Source organism: Eucyclogobius newberryi, unplaced genomic scaffold (assembly GCF_026437365.1).
Source record: "Eucyclogobius newberryi isolate DKJ021-1_F unplaced genomic scaffold, fEucNew1.0.hap1 SCAF_559, whole genome shotgun sequence".
In the NCBI taxonomy this organism is placed as follows: Eukaryota; Metazoa; Chordata; class Actinopteri; order Gobiiformes; family Gobiidae; genus Eucyclogobius; species Eucyclogobius newberryi.
In genome coordinates, this window is record NW_027316233.1 from 12620 (window position 1) to 38293 (window position 25674).

The window sequence follows — 25674 nt, forward strand, 5'->3', positions numbered from 1 at the left end:
AATGATCTTAATGACTGGCTTAATTACTTATTAACAGTGTTCTTAACAGTGTAATTAGCAGTGTTATTAACAGTGTAATTAACAGTGTTATTAACAGTGTTATTACAGTGTTCTTAACAGTGTTATTACAGTGTTATTAACAGTGTCATTACAGTGTTATTAACAGTGTTAATACAGTGTTATTAACAGTATGTAGTTGCAGTATTGTCATGCAGGAGCAGGAGCAGGAGGTGTTGGGGCTTTACCTCGGGCACTTCTCTGCTCCTTGTTCTATCTCAGTATTACGTAAGTATAGATCTGGTTGCTATAGCGCTCTGTGTTTGTAATCGCAACCCTCGGCTCAGGGGCGGGGCGTGCTGTGCACGTCACGGCTGAAAGGCGGGGCCTGTCTTTAAAGGCTCCTCTGCAGCGCTCCTGGGGCCACAGAGCCGCACTGAGCACAACCCGGCCGCTGCACACACTTTATAAAAGCGCTATATTTACCGGACTCGACGCAGTTTCCTGAGCGCTCACAATTGGCGGAGAGCGCGCGGCAGCCGCAGTTATAAAGCCCTGGAGGACGTCCTTCCTCTCAAACGGTTCATGTCTTCAAGAGGACAGGACGCACGGAGATAGTCGCACTGCTCAGCGCGGCTCAGACACACACGACTTCAGCGTTATTCATCAAAGACTATGGCTTTATCTGGAGTGATGCTGCCTTCATTTTCAACCTTCTCAAACCAAAGAGAAAAGACCTGGGAAAACGTAAGTTTGACTTTTCTTTCTGAGCTTTTTGGAAAACTTGGGAGAGACTTTTGGAGCGTGATTCAGTTTCACCTGTTGTTGTCTCCAGGACAGACTCTGAGCCAAAAGCAACACTGTGCAGACTTTTATTTCTCTTTCTCTTTTAATTCTTGCATTTCCATCTTTAACACACTTTTATGTTTCTTTTCCAGAGGTGGAAGTCAGAGATGGACAAGCCCGTGTCCAGCAGCTGCGCCATGTTCAAGGACGACGAGGATCTCAGTAATTACTTAGATCTGGATTTTATTTTGGCGAACACCGCGGGCTCCGACAGCGCGGCGGAGTTTGTGTGCGCGGAGCAGAGCCTGTTCCCCGCGGTGGAGGAGCAGCGCTCTCCTCCTCCTCCTTATGGAGCCAGCCTCATGACGGAGCTGCTGCGCACGGACACTCCCGCGGCCGCCGGCAGCTATGGCCTCCAGGGCAGGTTTTACATCAACACCGCGCCGTATCCGCGCCAGGACATTAAAGTGGAGCCCCCCATGGACAGTTACGGGCCCGTCATGGGGATGGTGCCTCAGAGCTGCAGCAAAATCAAACAAGAAGGGAACGTGTCGTGCATGATGTCTTTCGAGCAGCCGCGCGTGGCCATCTCCCCGCGCGCCGCCAGCAGCATGACGCCCCCCCTGAGCCCGGGGGAGCAGGGCACAGACTGCCAGCCCGCGCTCTGCCAGAACATCAGCTTCCAGCACAAGTTCCACACGCAGCAGTTCCCTCCTCCCATGCACGTGCAGTATCACGCCCCTCACGCGTCCTACGCCATGTATGAGGAGAGCCTGGGCCTGCAGCCCGGCGCGCAGAGGGTGATGCTCACGCCGCCCTCTTCACCTCTGGAGCTCATGCACGAGAACAAGCCCAAGAGAGGCCGCCGCACGTGGCCCCGGAAGCGCACCGCCACTCACACCTGCACGTTCGCAGGATGTGGCAAGACCTACACCAAAAGCTCTCATCTTAAGGCTCATCTGAGGACTCACACAGGTAAGAAGAGTTCTATCTGAGAGCACATCCCACTGTGTGACCTTTGACCCGTGTGTGACCCTGGTGCACAGATCTAAATGTTCTTCTCTCTCTCTCAGGTGAGAAGCCTTATCACTGCAGCTGGGAGGGCTGTGGATGGAAGTTTGCCCGCTCTGACGAGCTCACACGGCACTTCCGTAAGCACACCGGGCACCGGCCCTTTCAGTGCCACCTGTGTGAGAGGGCCTTCTCCAGGTCTGACCACCTCGCTCTGCACATGAAGAGGCACATGTGAACTGGACTCTAACTGCCTGGGGTTCATACTTGTGTGATTTGTCTGATGTATTTTTATTTAAATTGTTCTTGAAGCGACCAAAGCCTTTTATATATTGAATTAAACTATTTGTGATTCTTATTGTTGAAATAATGTAGCTGGTACTACTTTGGTATAGAGCTTTAGAGAAGCTGGGGCTGGCCCTGTAGATACTACTCTTTGGACACAACTGGACCTGTGTTTGACACAGAAGTGCCTTTCTGCCTGAGCTACTGTACTCACAGAACCCCACTATTCAGCAGAGTAGTGCCGACTGGACCAAAGTGCACATAGAGTTTGTGCAGAAGACAATGTTTTATTTAACTGCCTCACTCTTAATGTTAAAACAATCTCTTACTCGGGTGATATGTCTCTTCCTCGTGAACCAGCCCCTCTCTACACTATCAGGGCTTGACGTCCTGTGCATTATTTTGTACTTAAATTTATATAAATATGTACATGGATTTTATACTGTAAAACTGTATTTATTGTAAATATTAAACCAATGAAATTGACCTTCTGCCTCTGTTGTCTGTTGAATGAGCCGGAGCCACACACCGCACATGCAGACCTGCTCTCTGTCACATCAATTACACTAAACGGGTCAAACGTGCTGCGGGTCGACCCCCCGTTTCATTTAAAACACAGCCACTTGATTTGCACCGTGATGTGTTGCAGCTGCAGCGCGGGGCTTGTGGGCTCAGCCTATAAATACAAACAGTCTATTTCCATAATTACAGAGTGAGCAGCGTCGTCTGGACAGAGGGGCACAGCACTCCCTCATCAGACCGAGACTCTCTTTCTGATGGCTCCAAATTATAGTCGCACATCAAAGAGCCTTAATACTACAATTACACTGCAGTTTCAAAGCAGCACTGTCTGTACTGCACTGTCTGTGTGGTGTCACTGCAAACCGCCACGGACCAAACCTATCAGAGCCACATGGCACCACCGAGGCCATAAATATTACAATATCACTGGTATAATGTGTATCGGCATGGCAGGGGCTGTAACAACTAATGAAGCCTGAATGTCAAAGGATTTCCATCTCGTATACTTGAAGAACATGCACTTTTGAGGCCTGTAGGGTGCGCTCAAACGTACAGACTGCATGGAATCAAGAAGAAACCGGGACTAAAGCTAGAACTAAACCTGTACTAGACAAAATCAGGACCTAACAAAGTCTACATCAGGACTTAAGTGGCCTCAAAGCAGGACAGAACCAGGACAAGACTGAGCGCACCCGGAAGTCAAAAGCATGATTGTAAGCATTGATTGTTGATGAAGTATTTGCAGTTTTAAATCTAAATCAGTCTTTCATTTTTGACATAAATATAGTAGTCGCTGTTGCTGTAGCAGTGGTGGATTAAGAAGAATGAAGTACTGACCCGACGTGTGCGACAGGCCGGACATCCAGAGGTCCAGGACACAGGTCATGTGGTCCAGGCTACAGGTCAGGTGGTTCCAGGACACAGGTCAGGTGGTTCCAGCAGCAGCAGCAGTAGCAGTAGCAGTAGCACCCACAGCAGCAGCAGCAGCAGCAGCAGCAGCAGCAGCAGCAGCAGCAGCAGCAGCAGCAGCAGCAGCAGCAGCAGCAGCAGCAGCAGCAGCAGCAGCAGCAGCAGCAGCAGCAGCAGAGATGGAGCTAATGCAGAGGAGCACTCATTCCCAAACGGAGGTCATGACATCATTTGAGTCCTTTTCTCAGAGAAGTTTCTCAAGGGTTCTTAGAAAAGTGATTGTGTGAACTTTGATGAAACATGTTTATTGCTTCTACTTTTCTCCAATGTCGTTATTGAACAGAAAATAAATGTAGTGCGCCGTATAATCCAGTGTGTCTTATATATGGATTCATTCTGGTTGTGCTCGCTGACCTGGAAGCGATCTTATAGTCCATAAAAAATGATCGAAAATGCACCATTCATTGACAGTGCGCCTTATAGTGCAGAAAATACGGTATTTGTTATTTTTTACGCACAAGACGAGCACTTTTCAGGAAGGAGAATAATGTAAGAGTCGTGGGTGTAACAGTAGAATACCTTACTTCTAGCTTGAGTAACAGTATTTTAAAGTGACATTGCTTTAAGTTAAGTTCATACAGTATTTGTAATAGTACTTGTATCTGTGTCAGTAAAAGAATAAAGCATAAATGTAATAAATATGAGACAGTAATGCCGGCAGGTGTGGGGATGGCGTGCCTTTTACTTATACATTCAACACATTAAAATGGGGCTAAACCAGGACTAAACCCAGAATAGAACAAGAACAAAACTCACAAAAACCCACAGTTTGTTTACAGTCATTTTAAACACAACTTTACTTCCTGTACATGCATCTGAAGGGCATATTTTTAATTCCCAGAGCAAATACTAACTTTCTCAAAGGTACTTTTACGTACAAAGCTGTGCAATGTGTTTTATAACAAATGAACAAAAGACAGTTTTTGAAAATTGTGGATAAATTGTCTACAAATGAAATACAGTTTTAAAATACTCAATAAAAAACTAAACCAGGACTAGACCAGGACTATAACTGGACCAAACCAACTCAACATCAGGGCTAAAATGGGCTCTGAACACAGTTAATAACATGTGTAGTAGAAGTAGTAAAGGTGGTATTGTTGATAGTAAGTAGTACTTCCTCGATAAATAAAAGCGGATATTGCAAAGTGTTTCCTGGTCATTCTTGAGTAAATAGTGGAAAAAGCTTCATTTATGTGGAATATTGTGCGGCCACTGCCCAAAGTGTTCCTCAAAGCAAATATTTCTAACCAAATAAAAAGAGGAAGAACACTGTAGGCCGCAAATATCTTCAGTACTTAATGCAAATACTTGGGTTTTCATTTCACTTTTTTTTCCCAGTAAAAATGCAGAACTCTGAAATATAAAAGTTCTCACGCTTAAATTTCTTACAGCGTGTTCATAATACACAGAATCATTTTAAATAGTTACTTATAGAAGTATAATAGAGCTCCTCCCAGTACGTGGTTGTGAGTAACTCTAAAAGTATTAAGCACTAGGAAACCATTGTTAACGTCCTCTCATTTTAACCTCCGTGTCACCAATGAGTCACTCCAATTTGACAGCCTTTTTAAAATAGTTTTATTCAATTATGCGTTTCAATTTCATACATGCTGTGCACCGTAACACATGTCGATAAATAAAATACACTTTGTAACTTCCCGCAGAAAACGGAGCAAATGTTATGAACCGATTAAGCCTGATTGAACCACGAACACAAGTCTGAACACCACCTCCAAGTTTAACTCGTTAAATAAAGAATAAAGAAATATCCTGCAGACGGTTGAAAGAAGGTAAATGCCAAGAAGTCTTAAATCTATATATAGCACCAAATTAAACAACTTTGGTTCACACAAAACTATTTTTAAGTGGAGTGTGAACACAATGGGTGTTACAATACAAACTATTCATCAGGACTAAAAGGAATGATTACAAAGACTATTAAACTGTAGCAACACACGACAAACTGAACTAACAAAAGGATTCCCAAAGCCCTTTTTTCACATGTTTAGAATGTTTCGAATGGACACAAATCAGGCACGTCATAACCAAACCTCAGTAATTGCAAATGGTTTTAAACGTGATCAAAATATTCTTTAGATCTGGAAATATTGTAAGTTTTTGGCGTCCGATTACACACGTTTGGAGATTTCTCACAAAAGTACAGTGTAATCAGGACAGAAACGGTCTTCGCTCACAAGCTAAATGACAATTTGGAGGCAAAATGATGGACGTGACCGGATTATGTCTGCGTGGTTAAAATGACGTGCCTGATAAGCGCACATACTGCAGCTAAAGTGAAAATAAAAACCTTCAAATGTCAAGGCATGCACGGTGCAATTGAATATTTAAGTTTAAAAAAATATATTCCCAACTCATCCTCGTGTTTACAGTTTTCTGCACAAATGATGAAAAGTATCAAAACATAGTGCATTGTACAAGTCCTTCATAGAATACACACTCGATACTTCTGAAGAAATAAAAAATAAAAACTATAATATTATGAAAGCTATTTAAGAAATATACAGTACTGTGCAAAGTGTTCTTTAAAAAATGCTCAACTAAAAAGATTTGATTAAAATTGCTGATATTATTTTCATTAAAAAATGTCTGTAAAAAAAGGTAAAAAATATTTGGATCGAGTTCGACACAAACTAAGAAACTATATTTGTAGCTCAAAGTCTTTTTTTGTTGTTGTTAACAGAATAAATATAAAATGTGATTCAACAAATTAAAAGCTTTATCAAGACCACTGCAATTTAAGTAGATTAAATTATATTCAAATTTAAAACATTATCCAGTTAATTCAGGTCCTGATTCAGGCACAACATTTCAACGCAGGTTCTTCAGTATTCTTCTCGTACATTTCCCTTGTTTTTCTTTCTAATTTAGTGTGTTTCGTACACACATTTAGTCCTCTAGAGCCTCTCATTCCTCCTGAGCCCTTTGCACAGTACTGTAACGACAACCCATTATGGCCATACGCTGTAGTGTTAGTCGCAGTTTGCTGTAGGTGGGGTTGCGTTTAAATCCTAGTGTTTTTGAAGGCAGCTTTCCAATCAGACGGCTCCACGCTGTCTTTGATTACGGCTGCCATGTACTTTGGGCAGCGATGGCGCTTAACGAGTAGCTAAAAGTGGAGAGCTTTGACATCAGTCTGGTGGCACGGCGGGAGAAAACACTGGTCTCCTGCGCAAATTGGTGACGGGGCCAATGGTTGTGAGGAGCCGCGTCTGACGTGAAGGAGCGCAGGAAGTGGATGGAGGCGTCGCCGGGGGGAACGGAAGGAGGAGAAGTCAGGATCTGTGGACGGGGATGTCGCCTCTGCTCAGAGCCAGGGCCAGCTCCAGGTCCTGCTGCTCCTGGAGTCTCAGTCTCCTCAGTCGCTCCTGCTCCTCGCGCTCGCTCTCGCGCTTGGCCCACTCCAGCTGAGCGCTCTCATTTCCGAACTGTAAGAAGGAAGACGACACTGTGAGCGACGACGACGACACTGTGAGCGACGACGACGAGACTGTGAGCGACGACGACGACACTGTGAGCGACGACGACGACGACGACACTGTGAGCGACGACGACGACGACGACACTGTGAGCGACGACGACGACACTGTGAGCGACGACGACGACACTGTGAGCGACGACGACGACACTGTGAGCGACGACGACGACGACACTGTGAGCGACGACGACGACGACACTGTGAGCGACGACGACGACACTGTGAGCGACGACGACGACACTGTGAGCGACGACGACGACACTGTGAGCGACGACGACGACACTGTGAGCGACGACGACGACACTGTGAGCGACGACGACACTGTGAGCGACGACGACGTCACTGTGAGCGACGACGACGTCACTGAGCGACGACGTCACTGAGCGACGACGACGACACTGTGAGCGACGACGACGACACTGTGAGCGACGACGACGACACTGTGAGCGACGACGACGACACTGTGAGCGACGACGATGACACTGAGCGAGGACGACGACACTGTGAGCGCCGACGACGACACTGTGAGCGACGACGACGACACTGTGAGCGACGACGACGACACTGTGAGCGACGACGACGACACTGTGAGCGACGACGACGACACTGTGAGCGACGACGACGACACTGTGAGCGACGACGACGACACTGTGAGCGACGACGACGACACTGTGAGCGACGACGACGACACTGTGAGCGACGACGACACTGTGAGCGACGACGACGACACTGTGAGCGACGACGACGACACTGTGAGCGACGACGACGACACTGTGAGCGACGACGACGACACTGTGAGCGACGACGACACTGTGAGCGACGACGACACTGTGAGCGACGACGACGACACTGTGAGCGACGACGACGACACTGTGAGCGACGACGACGACACTGTGAGCGACGACGACGACACTGTGAGCGACGACGACGTCACTGAGCGACGACGACGACACGGTGAGCGACGACGACGACACTGTGAGCGACGACGACACTGAGCGACGACGACACTGTGAGCGAGGAGGACAACACTGTGAGCGAGGACGACGACACTGTGAGCGACGACGACGACACTGTGAGCGACGACGACGACACTGAGCGACGACGACGACACTGTGAGCGACGACGTCACTGTGAGCGACGACGACGTCACTGAGCGACGACGACGACACGGTGAGCGACGACGACGACACTGTGAGCGACGACGACACTGTGAGCGACGACGACACTGTGAGCGAGGACGACGACGACACTGAGCGAGGACGACGACACTGTGAGCGACGACGACGACACTGTGAGCGACGACGACGACACTGTGAGCGACGACGACGACACTGTGCGCGACGAAGACGACACTGTGAGCGACGACGACGACGACTACACTGTGAGCGAGGACGACGACACTGTGAGCGACGACGACAACACTGTGAGCGAGGACGACAACACTGTGAGCGAGGACGACGACACTGAGCGAGGACGACGACACTGTGAGCGAGGACGACGACACTGTGAGCGAGGACGACGACACTGAGCGAGGACGACGACACTGTGAGCGAGGACGACGACACTGTGAGCAAGGACGACGACACTGTGAGCGACGACGACACTGTGAGCGACGACGACACTGTGAGCGACGACGACACTGTGAGCGACGACGACACTGTGAGCGCTGGCGGAAGCGCGAGCGTGGAAGTGGATGCGATTGGAAGAGGATCGTTTGAAATCCGAGGATGATTGCAAACATATCAGAATGATTTTTGATATGTGCAAGAACCAGATGGACTGATTCTACTGAGGTCATCTGAGAGTGAACTACATGAACTCAGAGCTAGCCTGGCCAGTCAAGACCATCATGAACATTTTATTTTGAAAATGCTTGTAATGTTTGTAAGTCGAGTGCAAAATGACAGTTGGTATAATTAACAGTAATCTATTCATCAAAACATCTTTGCAACGATTCAGATGTTTTATAGATTTGCTTGCATGTAAACCTATGAATGTTTTCTGGCTCGTAAATAAAAAACAAACAAACATGAATAAATGAATAGAATAGAGAAGCAATTTTTCGGACAGATATTTACAATTCAGATTTGCGATACACGTTCATAAAGTAGGATTCTGTTCCAGGAGCCCCAGGAGCATTAATGCTTGAGAGAAGACGAAAATATGAACTGATAAATAAGAAAAGTATCACATGAGAACACAGACGGAAGAAAGTATTTAGCAAAGAACCAAAATAAATAAAACATGTAATAATTACAGCTTTTGCCATTTGATACTTTTTTGATACTTTTTTGACACCAACTGAAATTGCTTTTTCGATTCGATCATGATACATTGTGCCATGTGGAGATGCCATTGCTTTGCCTGGAATGTTCCGCAGTTACAGGTCAGATCTGCGGTGAGGCGACCCTGTTAGAAGTCGTGTTTTATCCTCATAGTAGTATTTTTGGAGACTAAACACCTGTTAGTGGCTAATGTAACACAGGCAGTTTAAAGCCTACTGCAATGGCCCAGATATATAAATAAAGTTCTGATTTGAGACTGACCAGGCTAGAAACTAAAGGATTAAAGAAAACCTGCTTAAGTGAACACTGATGTCTCTTTAGCACGAGAAAGAAACATTAAAAGACAAATTTAAGAGTGATGTTCTGTCATTTCCTTGATTTTTTTTTTCACATTCCGTCTTTGGAGTGCACGAATTTTTATGACCGACATATTGAACGCATCGGTGCTTATGATTCATTTTGGTCACATGATAGAGAGCAGACGCTTGTTCACATGCAAAGGATTTCAAAGCGGACCACACCACGCCCTCGCACGGTCTTACCTTGACGAGCTCGGATCCTGGCGGGGAAACAAGAACGACAATAAAAAGAGCTACACACACAAAGAAAAAGCACACAAACGGCCCATTCGCACAAAGTCAATGTCAAACGGCACGAGGAGACAGTAGAAGCTGCCATGCAAAACATCCACTCCGCCTGCGGTCAGGACGTGGCAGACTGAACGGGGATTTGGAGCGGCGATGGGCTGCTTCCAGGCATATCCGCGCCTGACAGCCGGATCAGGCCTAAGTGTCTTCACATGGAGACGTGGAAAAATGCTCCGGGATGCGTTACCTGACGGGGCAGGTTCAGCGAGCGAGCGGCCTAATCCCGCTTCCTACGGCGAGGCGGGATAACAGGAAGTGTACGAGACCCTCCACCCTCCAGACACAGGACGAGCGCTACGGCGAAGACATGCAAACAGGTGCTCGGAAGCGGCGAATCGCGGAGGGAAAGCGATGGCGAGGGCTGGCGAGGGCACCCGAGAAACCACTGGGTATGTTTGGATAATGATCATGGGTTAGATCGGTTTGAAGAATCAAACTTAAATCAAAACTTAAATGATCAAATTGACGCAAGAATTGACAAATAAAACTGGAGCGTGACATTTGTACGTTTCAAAATGAGCCACAGTTCACATATTATTGCTCTAAATATTGATCAAATTTGGTTTTGATAACATTACACACATTTTCTGGTATTTTTTTGGTCAAACTGTTATTTCTATTGTACATCGAGACTTTTTAATTACACTATCGCCAAAATAAAAGTTGAAATATGGTGACTTAAGGCTTCTGGATAAGAGAATCTTGACAAATAAAAGCGTATTATTAAAGAAAATTGGAAATAGTTTATTATTTTTTGTACTTTAAGTCAATTTGCAAAGCCGTTAAAAATCTAAATACGACTACGACTGACTTTTTATAGCCAACCAGTCACAAATATTCAAATAATCGATTTGATTATTACAGTTTTGGCGTTGCGATAAACTCCCTGCTGTGACACTAACTGCTCTTTTCCTCTGGGGCCCCTGCACCAGCTCCGTCTAATGCGAGGAAGGCTGCAGCGCTCGGCGATGGACAGGACATTGAAGCCTTGACAGCGTGATAAAGTCAGCAGCTCATGTGCGGACAAACGGTGCGGCGCGCTGCACTTACAAACTCTGCACCCGCCACAGGGAAATCTTTGGATAAGTTACTCGAATGAGGGGCGCTCTGCTGTGCACTGAACAGACCTGACGGAGAAGGAAGACATTTTAGTAGACGCAGGGTTCTCTGAGTGACAGCTGAGATGTCCCATAGTGCATCTGAGGTTCTCATTGATCCAGTTTGTCTTATACTTAGACCTCAGTCCATCATTTCAAAGACGACAGGACTGCAGCGCTATATACGCTTTTCTTTTTGGAAGTTTACAACCTGCATGTTTTTATTCCAAACGATACACCCAATATTCAAGTTTAGCACATCTCAAACAACATTCATAATATCGATACCGTATTTTCTGCTCTATAAGGCGCACTGTCAATGAATGTTCTATTTTCGATCATTTTTCATATATAAGGCGCATTAAGCGAAACAAAACCGCTTTGAGTTCAGTAAGCGCAACCAGAATTAATCTATATATAATGCGCACTGGATTATAAGGCGCACTGTTGTTTTTTGAGAAAATGAAAGGCTTTGAAGTGTGCCTTATAGTGCAGAAAATACGGTAATGTAATATAATCTACGTGGCTTTTCGGATTCTTTCTCTTGCCATTACTATTAGTTTAATTTCCTTTCAAAACTTTATTTCGGACACAAAGCGGTCCACATAGAACAATTATACTTTAACATTGTTGTTTTAACCTGTGAGTATGTTATTGCCGTTGGTTTTAATCTGTGAAGCGCCTTGTGAGTCTCTACAAATAATGGTTTACTCCCTATATTTGCTAACGTGTACATATACCGGCAAGCGCACGTAATATCTGCAATTTTAGAATAATTAAAATGGCCTTAGATCGCTGCACCCACCCAAGAAGTACAATAGACCTTCAATTTCACCCAATCAAGTTAATCACCTTTAAGACCTTTTCAGACCTCGGGAATACCCTGTGATACCCACTCCGCACGTCCCATCTGCGGCCAGCTCCGTCTCATGGGAAAATGCACCGACGGGTATAATAAGCTCGAGCGCATTACTGCATGTGCTAAATTTACACAGGAAACCCGCGCGAGCATATGGTGCGCCGAGTGCCCATGGGAACGACATGTTGGTCAAAAGCGAGGTGTGAACCGCATTTAGAGTAACAAGCGCTCAAGCAGAGCCGTGCACTGTCTCATGTCACTGTGAAAGAGGGACACACCCAGAAGACGCAGAGCTCTGCATCGGCGCCGTCCTCGTTTACATGTGGTTATTGTTATTGATCCTGTGAACGCCACCGACTCTTTATCAGAAACGATTACAAGAAGTTACTAGTGACGATTTGTACTTTGGCTTCGTCACTGTCGTGTAAACTACGACGAGTCTGAGCGATTGTGGTCGGTTTAATTCTGCCTTAAAACAATTGCGCATTATGACAAGGTTTAAATTTTGAAGATGGGAAAATGAAAAGCAGTTTGTAGATTAGGGCTGCAACTAATGATTATAGTGCTTGACTAAACCACTAAATTGACAATACATTTTTACCAAAGAAATGCTGAAATATAGTGCCTGAAGGCTTCTAGAAAGCAAATATATATGAATAAAGTGTAACTTTTCTTTATTTTTTGATAACTCGATTTAAAAATGTCGCCATCTTTGTTTTAAAAAGGTGTTTTGACATTTGTGTTAGAGTCCAGATACAATAAAAATGATCAAAAAACGATTCATCATCGTTATTATCGTCTAGTCACGATTATTCCTATTATTCGTTGCGGCCCAAATGATGAGGTCATAGTAAACGTTCAATAGGCCCAGGATTTGTAAGAGACAAAAGTTCAAGATGTCTTTATATCATTAACATTTTCTCTGCTGTAAATGTTAAATACGATCATCATTTCACACGGTTATTGCATAAGTATATGTTGTGTAGTGTAAATAGTCCCCAATAGCCATTCAACAGGGGGGACAAATAGTAATATTAAAATGTTTTACCCATCATTTGACCTGGATTAATACGTTGACCCATAAACGGCAGAGGAGTATCGTTATTAAACTCCTTTGAAACTCTGATTCACCCTCAATTTGCTCTGGATTTTATATTTATTTGACTTCCCCTTTATTATTTATCCAGGCAGATCAACTGAGACCTAATTATCATTCACAACGACAATGATTGACTGTCATTGCTGCCGTTTTGTATTAAATGTGTTGTATTAAATAGACCTAAAACCTATACACAACTTGTGATTTTGACATTTGTGAATAAAATATTGCACAGGAATCGAAATCAGACACAAATTTCCCATAACAGACAGATCGATATCCACATGTAACCACTGATTATGACTTTCAGAAATGCACTTTTTAGTGCGTGGAACAAGCGGAGCCTCCACAGTGTTGTCTCTCACTTCCTGCTGCGTTGGATGTGGCCCGGTGGCTGATGGTAAACCTCGACCTCAGAGTGGTAGTGCGAAGGGGAACACGACTTTCTCACGCTGCGGCTTCTGCTTACAGAGCAGCTCCAGGTCACACCGGAAGGGCACCCGGGTGGCAGGGCCCGAGGGTGGGGCACGAGTCGAGTGCGCACGGGTGACAAGATGAACTCCGGCTAAAAGGTGGCGCCGAGGTTAAGTGTGGTAAAGGCTGTGTTTTAAACTCTCCCCCCAAAAACCGTCTTCACAATATGGAGAAAAAAGAATAACTAAACTAAAAAGAAGTGATGCCTTTAATATGCTTATTCTTGTAACTGTGACGCAAACGTTGCAATCTTTGGAGTGCCATTAAGATAAGATGAGCTTTATTTGAACCACAATGGGGAAATTTAAATGTTGCAACACAGATTAGGTACAGAAAAGGATTAGGCACTGAAGTATAATAATAATAAAAAAATATAGCCGCAAGCGGCAATGATCGGCCCTCGCTACGCCGCCGCCACGCCGCAAGAGGAGGGGGCGCTAACGCGCCCCAATTGTCCTTTTATTACGCCTACTGCTGAATCTGTGACGCTGTCACATCTTCTCCCCTTTGTTTTACCATCAAAAAGCAATTTTATTTTGAATTCTTGGCAAAATGTGGGGCTTTGCCGCACAGACACCGTGACTCTTTGAATAAAAATGTGGATAACTTTTGATGGTCCACCCCTGAAGATGAGTCTCACCAAATTTCAGGTTAATATGTCTAACGCCCTAAGAGGAGTTTGTGAAAGTCTAAAGTGTAAACATGTTCTGGCGATTTCCCCATTGGAATAACATGGAAGGTTTCGGTCATCGTTACGGCAAAGCCATAACAATTATGACATGGGTCTCATTGACCTTTTTGATGGGGATGCTAACATTGAGTTGTGTGTCAAATTTCATATAATTTCGCAAAACTAAATATTTAACCTCCATATAAAATCTGTAGGGGGCGCTGTGGCTCCAAATTAATTTATTTCACTTCAAGTAGGTTTAGGGCAAAGAGTTTAACAACTGATTCTAATTTGACGCAATTCGGACTTTATCTGCGCAAACGGCAGAAATGTTAAATTTGGGAGATTTCTGAAATTCTTGCTACAGTTTGCGGCTTTGCCGCACAGAGACCGTGACAGGTATCAATGTAATTTGGATAACTTTTGATGTCCCACTCCTCAGTAGCATTTTCACCAAATTTCAGCTTTTTAGGGCCAACGCCCTGGGAGGAGTTCGTAAAAGTACGACGTTTGGAAAAACTCCGAAGTCATGTTTAGCCATTTTTGAAGTAATATGGCCGACATTTGGTTGGGCGGACGGCGTTGCCGTAATAATATTTTTTACTTCTCTTGTCACCATCTACCTCTGCGCCAAATTTCATGATTCTACGATCAGATTTTTTTTGGGTCATTTCCCATCTCTCAATGCATTTTTGGTACATTTGGGGGCGCTGACGCGGCAATTTTTTTATTTTAGAAAAGGGAAATAGCCAGAATGTAGAGAGGCACGATTTTTAGAGGTGTGCAAATTTTTGTGACTTTTCGTCAATGTTCACTGGGTGAAAAATAGGGGGGTTGGTCCCGAGAAGAAGAAAGAAAGAAAGAAAGAATAATATTCCGATACGAAAACAATGTTTCCCATTTTCCAAATATCATAAACTATACATTTTCGGAAAGCGCTCGCGCTTTCCTACCTCATGGTGTGGGTCCCTGGTCACTGACGGGTACTTTTGTTAATTTTGAGTGGGCTCCGCCCACTTTGTGTTTTTGGCCCTCTATACAGTAATAATGTTCATTTTTTGCATTACATGCTTATATGCACGGAACATGCAAGAGATGGGGAACGTATTCGTGAGGTACTTAGCGCAAATGAGTGCTTTACATTGAGATGACGACCGCGAAGTGCTCGTTTAGTGCGCAATTTTGCACGGGAACGTGCAAAAGTACACTTCCTGAACATTACCCGTTTACAACGGTAATGTTCCATTTTCCTACTACTAATTAGTATGCACGGGGCGTGCATGAGTGAAGGAGTGCGTTAGTGAGTGTTTGGAAGTGGGCGAGCGCTTCGCGCTCGATTTCGTGCGCACTACGTGCGCACTTTCGCAGCCGTGCTTCGCACGGCCTTACGAGATTAATAGGCCTCTCGCCAGCTTGTGGCGCTAGGGCCTAAAAACTGATAATTTATTAAAAACCCTTATAAAAAAAACTATTTAAAAAATGTATTAAAAAAACTCATAAAAAAAACTATTTAAAAAACTATCATAAAAAACTTTAAAAACATTATAAAAAACTTATAAAAATAACTGAAATAAAAAAAAAAAAAAAAACTTATAAAAAACCTCAAAAAAACAAACCTCTTATTATCTCTCCATCTATAATTTGCAATATAAAGTGCAGCCCTAAAATGTAGTCCTTTGATAATCTACTTGATAAACAAAAATAAATAAACCTTTTTAACTGTACAAGGACCTTTTCAATATTTTAACCTCCGTCCTGATTCGAGACTAAAGGAACGGCGTTGGGACCTTCCTTATTAGTGGCAAACATCCACATCCCAAGCTTTATTTTTAGCCCCGTTTCCACGGCTTGTTCCCATGTTTTAGATGTTGATTTGTCTCTGTGTTTTCTCCTCTAAAAGGTCACAACACTTTGAACTTGCCGTTGCACTGCATCTCTACCAACTGCTTTCCTGTTTACAAGTTCAAAAGGAGGAACGACTTTCTCTTTGCACCCTCAGCGCACAAAAGGGAAGCTGCTCTTATTTTGAGCTAAAGTCCCAGGGCACCGAAATATCTTTGGTAGAATAACAGTCAATTAAAAATAAGCACCTAAGAAGATCATATTTGAGCGGCGCTGGGAGCAAATATAACAGTGCTCCTTATTAAACTTCTTATTTAAAAACGGTACTTTATAAAAAGAACAGAGGCCACACAGATGCACGGGGGTCTTACCATAGGGAGGCGCAGGGCGAACAGACTTCTTTGCAACTGCTGGGTTTTCTGACTTCTGTTTCAAAAGACAAAATGGTTTTAGCAGCACATGACTTTCATTTGAGTTTACAGCCTGATGCAGTAACGTGTGAAATGTCAGAACAGTGGCATTGGTTAAAGCCGTAGGTAAAATTATAGTGTTGTGTGGCAACTCTTGTGATGTAAGTGACAAGTACATTTCAACATGATTTGCACAACTTGCACTAAAGTCACCATCTTACCTTCTGATTGCAACTATAATGTTTAGATTCACATGATGGTTGCTCCATGGAGATGCAATTGCTTTAACAGGGATGTTGCACAGTATGGCATTAAATAGGGGACGAGACGCAATAACAACAAGATGAAAACATGATATAATTACTAGTTTTGTCTCATTTTATTTTTACCGTCATCATTCTGTATCTGCTTTTGTAAACTACAGATTTTTAGAAGGTGGAACTAGGCAAAGTTAAAGAACTGTTTGTCCGTGGCAAGTGTAAACACGTGGAAAAAACATCTCGTCTCGTGACACTAGGCGTGATCTTGCCCCATTTCTTTCATTTAGCTTCTCCAACCAAGTTACAGGTAAAAAAAAAGTTTTAAAAAGTTTCTTCAGTACTTTTTTCAAGCAATAAAAACGTCCACACCCAGACTGATAGGTTTATTGCCGTACAGTGGAACATTCTAGGCAAAGCAATAGCATCTCCATGGAGACAGGATTACGTTCGCTCAGACATCTCTCAAAACGTAACAAATTAAAGCGCAGAGGACATGAAATAATGCGACCAAATTGTTAATAGAGAACTGGGAATTGAAGGTTTGGTGCAGGTCCTCATTCAGTTTCTATGAGTGAAAAAAGAAAGCTTTATGGAATCTAAAGTCACGTCTGGAGCTTACCTTTGGCATTTGACTGAAATCTGCAAATCCTCCTTTACTCCCGAACGCGTTGCCCGCAAAGGGGTCCATTGTCCCGAACACGTCTGGGAAAAAAGACACAGGGAACGCCGGTGAGTTTGGAAACATTTGAACGTGTTTGTGGAAAGACCTTGTAAAAAAAAAAAATTAAAAAAAAAAAAATCTAATGAAGTAGCGCTTTATGACTCAAAACTATTTCAGGACGAGGGCAATGTGGCGTGACCGTTTCATTTTCCGTGACATTCTGGCAAACGGGGAAAAGGGAAAAGCAATGCGAGTCGGGGTCTTTGTGACGTATGCGGCCAATCAGCTAATTAAAGGTGTCAGTCGGTGGGCTGTACTGTGGCTCTGCTGTTTGGGACCAGAGCAAGTATGCAAGAGTTAATGAAGAACCGGAGCGATGGCTACAGTGGAAAAACAAAACATTGTAACAGAATATGTTTGTCGTCGGACGGGGCGCTACAAAAGGGCCCATTCACAGCCGCCGCCGCGCTGTTTTTCTTCTACGCGCGCGGCTACAGTCGGCCCTATGTGCGCGGCGCGGAGGTGTGTTCCGTCAGTCCGCCTTAAAACAACTTCCCCTCGCCGTGAAAGCGGGTGGTCAGCGGCTCTCGACCTGTAGCGCGCGGGATTTCTCTGCTGGTCACGGGCGAGGTCTTTGACAGTTCACGTACATGTTTAGAGACGGTTTTAAATCCTAGTTTGAATCGTCTTTGGATCGATTTGGTAGAAACGTACAGATCGAATTGTTGGGTATCGCGTTAAGTCCAGAAAATAAGTGCTTATTATTAGGTGTTTGTTGTCAGGATCGATTCATGCATTAAAAGATTAAAAGATGACAACGCTGATACTAATAGTCCTAAATAGTCGTGTTTGCTTAAGGAAAGGGTCTCTACTGGTTTATGGTTTGTATAAGGTATTTTTAATTACAGCGTTGACAAATACCTCAATTTCTACATCTGAACTAAAAAGATGTTTAAGGCCAAACTCAATTCCACAATGAAGAGAAATTTATAATACACTACACAAGAGAAACTGTAAATTTACATGAATAAGTTTGATTTGAAAATAGCCAAAAGTGGTATTGACCTTATTCCGCCCCGCCCACTTTTGCGTCTTGTTGCCACGGATCGGAATTTCCGCTGTAATGGCACTTCCGGTCGAGCGGGAACACCATTAATTTAAGTGGAGAACGAGGGAAACGTCTCGAGGATAAAACATGCTCTAAAGTAGATTGATTTGAGTAAAAATGTCCAATGTTCACGTGACCAACAAGTCGACAATTCCCCCGATTCCCACCACTTTGTGTTTGAGTAGAACTTATTCTATCTGGAGGTCGGCAGCCTTATGTTAACTTAACTAATAAAACCGGAAGAAGGATTGACGTAACCCTTCTTCCGATGGCGGCGCTCAGACAGGCTTCTGGAATACGGTGAATAACGTAAAGTATGAAAGATATAATCTAAACCCAGGTCATGTGTAGCAAACAGGGTCATAAGGTCAAAGGGGGTTTGAGGTACATTTTGCAGCGTTTTCATTTGTGTTTCTACAACTCCACGAAACTTTTATCCCTTTTTGTCTGGAAATGAGACAAGTTATTTTCCAGGGATTTCCAGGATGAGTGGGAACGCCGTTATTCCTTATTTTCACTGGAATTTGTGCTTGATTCATTTAAATTTGGTCTGGTTTGGATTTGATCACACCTTGCATAGCTGGTAGGTTTCACTCTGGTTTTAGTCAACTTTTGCCATATTCACACTCCATTTACTCTTTGATTTCATAAGACCAATTAAATGTAGGTCCTTTAAGACTAAAATATTAGTTGTAGTCAGTTATATCCAAAATGAACCAGTTAAATATATGCCAGTGTCTTGTACAAGCCCCACACTCACACACACTTTCTGTTATGCTTGGCTCCTGCACATCTCCTGTTTTTTCCCTAAAACGAGCACTTGTGGTGGCGGTGGGGGGCGGGGTATTTATAGTTTGGTTAAATGCGTAGGTACTGGGTATAAAAATAGGTCACAGGAAACCACAGGAAAAGTTGAAGCCACAGAAAGTTAAAAATTGTTTGCCCCTCATGCCCCCAAATTATAATTTAGATCCAAGACGTCACCCAGAGCAGCAATAAAAAGCTCTTTGAGAAAAGTTGCACAACTGACTGTTCCGTCACCTCCAAAACTCCAAAGTCACAGGCTGGGAAAAATAATCCAGTTTGTATTAAGTGTTAAGATGACTATACAACATACTGGAAAGAAGGAAATAGTAGGCTTTTGTTCCATGAAAGACCTTAACTGAACCTACAGCTCTACCAGCTACATGATAGATAGTCTTCTACTGTATATGGAGTATGATACATAGTATTCTACTGTATATGGAGTATGATTCATATAGTCTTTTACTGTATATGTAGTATGATAGTCTTCTACTGTATATGGAGTATGATACATAGTCTTCTACTGTATATGGAGTATGATACATATAGTCTTCTACTGTATATGGAGTATGATAAATTTATAGTCTTCTAGATACAGAGCCATAATGTGTCCATTAAGGCCATACACCACATTAACTCTTCAATTTCAATCTTTTGTTAAACTTTCAAAGTTATCTAAAGTCATTAATGTGAGTCCCGTGATTAGGACAATATTGCCTTTTGTACTAAACAATGATTTGTGATTTGGTTTCCAGGGAACAAAACAAATGGATAAAGATTGAAAATGAAATGCAGCTGGATAAACATTGAACTAGTCTGTGGCAAATGATTACCCAATAAAGCCTTAACATTACCATATCAAATTAGATTTATATTCACCTTTTATCCAAAAAAACAAATGCACGTTTTTGTTTTGTTGGATGGCTTATTACACTAAAAATGTATAAAAAGTCCACAAAATGTACTCTTATGGCCAGGAAGAGGCTCCACCCAACTGTTTCCATGGAAACACGACTTTAGTATGGAAAGACTTGTGTATGTGCATGAAGACTGTTCCAAGGTATGGTTATAAACACTTTATAAAGACTTTCCATCTACAGAAAGTTACATAATGTGCTTTTCATAAAGAATGAATGTTTGTTCAAATAAAAATAGTATTGCTCATTTGCATCTTTTACAGTGAAAACATAACAAAGAGGGGTGATTAACCTCAGAGTACTAGAACTACTTTGACTACAGGCACAGTTGTGTTGCAGGGCCCTATAGAGATCTTTAGCTAAAATAAAGTCAAAGCCTAAAGGTCAGGCTAATCCCCCCATGATCTGTGTGTTTCTTTTCACCATCACCACATGAAGCGTTTGACAGCGTTAATACCTGAGTCCTTTGCTCTGGAGCTGTTTGATGTGAATGAATCGCTGCTGCTGAAGGAACCCGGCTGAAAATGACAATATACATGTAAACGCAGGCTACACAAAAGAGAGTATTTACAACAAAACAAAAACACTCTTATTAGCATTTGCTTGCCATCATTGATAATGCTATTGGTCATAATATCTATTCTATCCTATGTAATGCTAATGTGTTTTGTGTAGTAAATAGATAATAGATAGTAAATAGAGGCTTATTCGTCAAAAGTACACTGTAATTGAGTTAAAAGTAGAAGGAATACTCTTTTAACACAGTAATCTGATAAATATTGGCATCAGTCTCCCAAAGTTGGAATTTACAATGACTGGAAAATCTGAATTATAACCAAAATTAGAATTACATTTATTCAGCCCCAATAGGAAATTCTAGCATTGGCCATTTCCGTAAGATAAATACATACAGTAAATATAGTATAATACGTTTTTAGAAAAGTATAAAATGAGGCCAAACAAGTGGTCTAATGTGGAAATTGACAGTTAAAGGTGCACTATGGAACATAGACCCGCCCGCCACATGCTTTGACCTGGAACGTTCCCCCGTAAAACATGTTCACTTGTTAATTTACATGTTTTTACAGCTGAAAAAATGCATTGAAACTGTGAGCGGGGATGCGCCTCCACAGATCTGACCTGTTAGTTGGCCTAGTGGCGTCCCCTGCTACAGAAATGACAAAATATCCCATCATATCTGATGGATATCTGAAAAAAAAAAAAGGCTAACCCTGTAGTTTAGATGTGTACAAACACTACATATTTCAGTCTTTTTGTTCAATTCTCATAAACGCAATTAAAATGTCAACATTGACCTAATAAATAAAAATACACAGCAAAACTAATCGCAATTGCAATGCTTCTAAATTAGACCAGAGTTATTATGTGTACCACCATATGATTAAAAGAGTATTTGAAACTATCTTAAATATAACACTTTCACTGCTGTCATTATTGGTACAAGTGAGGTTTGTTTTTCCACTTGCTGTTCAAAAGGCTTAGCAGTACCTTAGCTGGTGGCGTGGGCTTTCGACCGAAGGGGTCCGCGAACGCAAAGGGGTCGGACTTATTCGACCTCTTAAAGAAGTCTTCAGAAGCGGCGCCTCTGAAGCTATAACTCTCTTTAAAAGGATCTCCGCCAAATGGGTCTAAAAAAAACAAAAAACAGGACAGAGAGGACAGTGTGTAGCCGTGAGCCACTAGCGACGTGTCCAGGAATCATCTTAAGACGTTAACACCACTTAATCCTTACTTTATTGTACTTTTCCATCATATAAATGCAAACGGACTGGAAAATAACAACAAACATTTCCATTCATAATAAGTGGGAAGCCTCAGTGGGTTAGCTTTGGGAAATGCTTAGTCAGAAATGTGAGGATTAGTCAGCAGCAGTGGACAGGGCAGAGGGTAAATGGCACGTACCGTCTAAGAGGGTGGACTTGAAGGGGTCTTCTGTCTGGAAAGGATCAGGTGGAGGGTCTTTGAGGGGGCTGCTGCTGCTGCTGCTGCCACCGCTGGTGTTGAACATGGCTATCCTGGATTTCAAAGAGCTATTCTGTTTGAAGAAGGGAAAAATGTTTATTCAGTGCAAAAAATGTATTTCTTCTAAAATAGACTGACACTAGAAGCTGTTATTTTTATTATTGGAAAATTCATTCCATCTTCTTTTTCAAATAAATGTAACTTTTTCTTCTGATAAGATGATAGTGTATATACCCGACATGTTTCAGCTGCAGGACTTTTGCTTTCATCAGAGAAAGGTCGAAGTCCCGCCGCAGAAACACATCAGGTAAATAGGCTCTTGCTTGAATTCCATCGTCTTATTAGAAGAAAAAGTTATATTTATTTGAAATTTAAATAATAATAACAATGTTTTTATATATATCACTTTTTGGACACTCATTATTCATTCACTCCACACTTGCTGGTGGTAAGCTGGGGCAGAGTAACAGAAGATCTCCCATTCATTCTGACGATCTGGCATTGACAGGTCAGATAAGGCTTTGTATCAAAAGGTGCACTAAATAACTTGATTATTTTTTTAATTGTATTGTTCTGGCACTGCTTGTTTAATTAACCTGGCAAGCCAGAAGAATTCTCACGATATTTGTTTCACAAACTCTTGAGAATCCATCTGGCTGGATGTGAAAAGGACAAACAAACACGGTGACGCCAACAGACGTACTTCAGCCTATTTTAGCAGATTTAGAGCCTGGAGTATTTGAGGATGGGGAAGAAGTCTGTGCTTTTCTCGGACTGGATTTAACAACAGATTGATTTCTTGGCTTGTTCCTGTTGTGACGCTCCTTTGACCAATCAGATTCGTCATGACGTCAAGACTTTTCCCGACCGCTTTTGGCAAGAGCCTTTCCAGATTGATAAATTGTAGAACTCAGTTCAGAGTGATACACATATCAAACTGTGTGAGTCAAGTTAGTGTTTCACAACATGGCAGTAAAACCTACACTCCCTGTATTTATTATTGCTCAAAATACCTTGAAAAACATGCATTCCTAATATAGAGGCCTCACTTCTCTACAGATCTGCAGGTGGTGGACCCATTTATATTTGAATGTTGTACATACAAAACTGTTATGAAGGGAAGACTTTGTCTTGCCTTGTATACATTATTGTTAAAAATATATTAAGGCATAGTTTATTTGCCATCATGAATTGGTGGTTGGTGATGTTGTGTGTTAAAGTGGCCCTGTACCAGGACAAATTACCAGGACAATAAAGGATTAGCTTATCTTATGTTTATGATGTTTTCATATATTATGCAGACTTTACTCACCACACTCACAAATCCTCTGTTTTCCTTCTCAGCAAATCCATCACTGACGTCCTCAAAGTCTTTGTAGTTTCCTCCGTTGAGCTCCTTTAGCGCGCTGTTGTACTGCTCTATGGTCTTAGACACCTCCTTTTGGTTTTCCTGGATCATTGACAGTTTGGTGCGAGCCTGCAACACAAATGCACAGATGGTCAACTATTCAGTCTGTAGCTTTTATATTAAAGAGGCACTATGCAACTTTTTTGGTGATGGGTCTGCTAAAGATGTTCTTTTTTATTGCTCGAAAAGAACTTGACAGATATATCACCAAGCCAATTACAATGTCACCCAGTCACCATGGAGATACATACATTCAAAGCCATAATGCTGAATATTTTGGCAAAGCAATAACATCTTCATGGGGATAGGCTTTGTAGAAGGATATACTTAGTTACTTGTATGGACCACAAGTAATAGACAGAAAGTATGATGTTGTGTTATATTTAATTATTGAATTAACAATACAATAATGTACAATTTAAAAATGAACTCGCCAGGAGACTAATATTCATGTATCTAATGTAAAAGCATGTGTGATAACCAGTTCCAAAGTATAATTAAAAAAATGGACCTGGTTGAGTTCATCGTGGGTGGTGTTCATGGACTTGACGATGCCGTCCAGTTGCACACGTCCCGACATCAGATTCTGCTCCAGTCGAGTCTCCTCGTCCTGCAGCCGGTTCAGCTCTGCTTTTGTCTGGGACATGCTGTCCTCCTGGCTGCGCATGTCGCTCTCTTGAGAACGGATTTGGGTCTGAAGGGACGAGATCTGGACAAAAGATTCATAATGAGGGTAAAGTTTCACAAAATGTAGTTTGGCTGCAAGTTCCTCATGGCCACTTAAAGGTGCATCATGCATCTTCTCTCATGGAGAGTCTGCCACAGTAGTGTCCATGGAGACAGTGCTGCTTTGCCTGGAATGTTCCTCAGTATGGCATTGAACTTCAGAGCAGATGTTTTTATTGCTCAAAAATACCTTCAAGAGAGGTGTATCCTCCGGCAACTTTGTTTTCACTAGGCTGAGGCTTGAGGATGGCGGTGGGACAGCGCCGTTACGGCGCTAGCAAAAAGTACTTAAAAAATGTGGCGCTCAATATAGAAATCCAATATGATCACACTCTGCCACTTAGGAGCAGCGTATCGCGCCGTATTTTCAAAGTGTCAATATCTGCACTATTCTCTTCAAAACACATCTGTTTGCACTGCAGTGGCAGAATACTCGGAATAATGAAGAAAGTATCACATTTCAATTTCAATAAAAAAAAGATGTTATTGTTTATGGTTGCTCAGTAAAACACATGTTAAAAATGGAGCTCATCTTAGTCGATTCCATTCATTCCATCTTTTTGCCATCGCTCATCGCAGATGCATTCATGTAAACATAATGTCATTTTTCTGATTATGTCCAGCCCTCTAACTCGCTCCACATGTAAAATGTGGGAACACGTGTTTTTGAGCACGGCCCTTGGTTAAATTGAGTCCACATGTGCATTACCATGGCACCTGAAGGGAAACTTTGCTATAAACATGTTATTTTTATTAGGGAGCTTTCTGACCATCTGGCTCTCTTCTTGGCACTTCTGTTTGACGTCATTGAGCATTCCCTCCAGCTTCGCGCGCTGCTGCTCCATCTCCTCCAGCCGACTGTGGGCGTTCTGCTTCTGCGTCTCCAGGTCCTGCAGTCCAACGCTCTCTCGCTCAAAGTCGCCCTGCATGTCCTGAACACAACACATCCTTATGTCATGCTGATAACTTTATGTTCAGAGTACTCAGCTACATTTACTGGAGTCCTTTTTTGAAGACACTGTTTTTTGAGAGTAGTTTTCTGACTTTGAGTGAATTAACAGAACTCATACTTGAGTAATGAGTAAACTTCCTTTCTCCTCACATTGAGCAGAAGCCACACAAGGCAAGTTTATTTGTCGAACTCAATTCATACACAAAGTAACTCAAAGTGTTTTACATAAAAGGTAAAGATGCATTAAAATGAGACCGCTGCACGTTGTCGGCATCTTTTATGTTTCGCAAATCCAGGAGTAAGCAGTGTTAGGATTGACTAAGCTTTGGGGGGGGCGGTCTAGTTTTTGTTCTGAAAATCCTATGATTAAGAATAATGGTCAGTGTTTGATTGTGAATGGTTT

At 42.7% G+C, this 25674-nt stretch overlaps 2 protein-coding genes across 3 annotated transcripts; one reads left to right on the plus strand and one right to left on the minus strand.

Annotated features, from left to right (window-relative positions):
• The first annotated feature begins 420 nt into the window (after positions 1–420).
• On the plus strand, positions 421–2563 carry LOC140383814 (Krueppel-like factor 2). The gene is made up of 3 exons (XM_072466011.1): positions 421–744; positions 936–1758; positions 1857–2563. The coding sequence occupies exons 1-3, from the start codon at positions 673–675 to the stop codon at positions 2030–2032; spliced, it is 1071 nt and encodes a 356-aa protein (XP_072322112.1). The 5' UTR covers positions 421–672; the 3' UTR covers positions 2033–2563.
• Positions 2564–6842: 4279 nt separating this feature from the next.
• On the minus strand, positions 6843–25255 carry LOC140383815 (epidermal growth factor receptor substrate 15-like 1). 2 transcript variants are annotated; one of them, XM_072466012.1, is made up of 10 exons: positions 25090–25255; positions 24105–24302; positions 23498–23662; positions 22126–22258; positions 21712–21851; positions 20660–20720; positions 17332–17414; positions 16414–16468; positions 11052–11128; positions 6843–7019 (listed from the first exon to the last, which is right to left on the minus strand). In XM_072466012.1, exons 1-10 carry the CDS (start codon positions 25246–25248, stop codon positions 6867–6869), a joined length of 1224 nt encoding a protein of 407 aa, XP_072322113.1. In that variant the 5' UTR covers positions 25249–25255; the 3' UTR covers positions 6843–6866. The 2 variants fall into 2 exon arrangements, with proteins under 2 accessions (XP_072322113.1, XP_072322114.1); XM_072466013.1 differs by lacking the exon at positions 11052–11128.
• Positions 25256–25674: the final 419 nt, after the last annotated feature.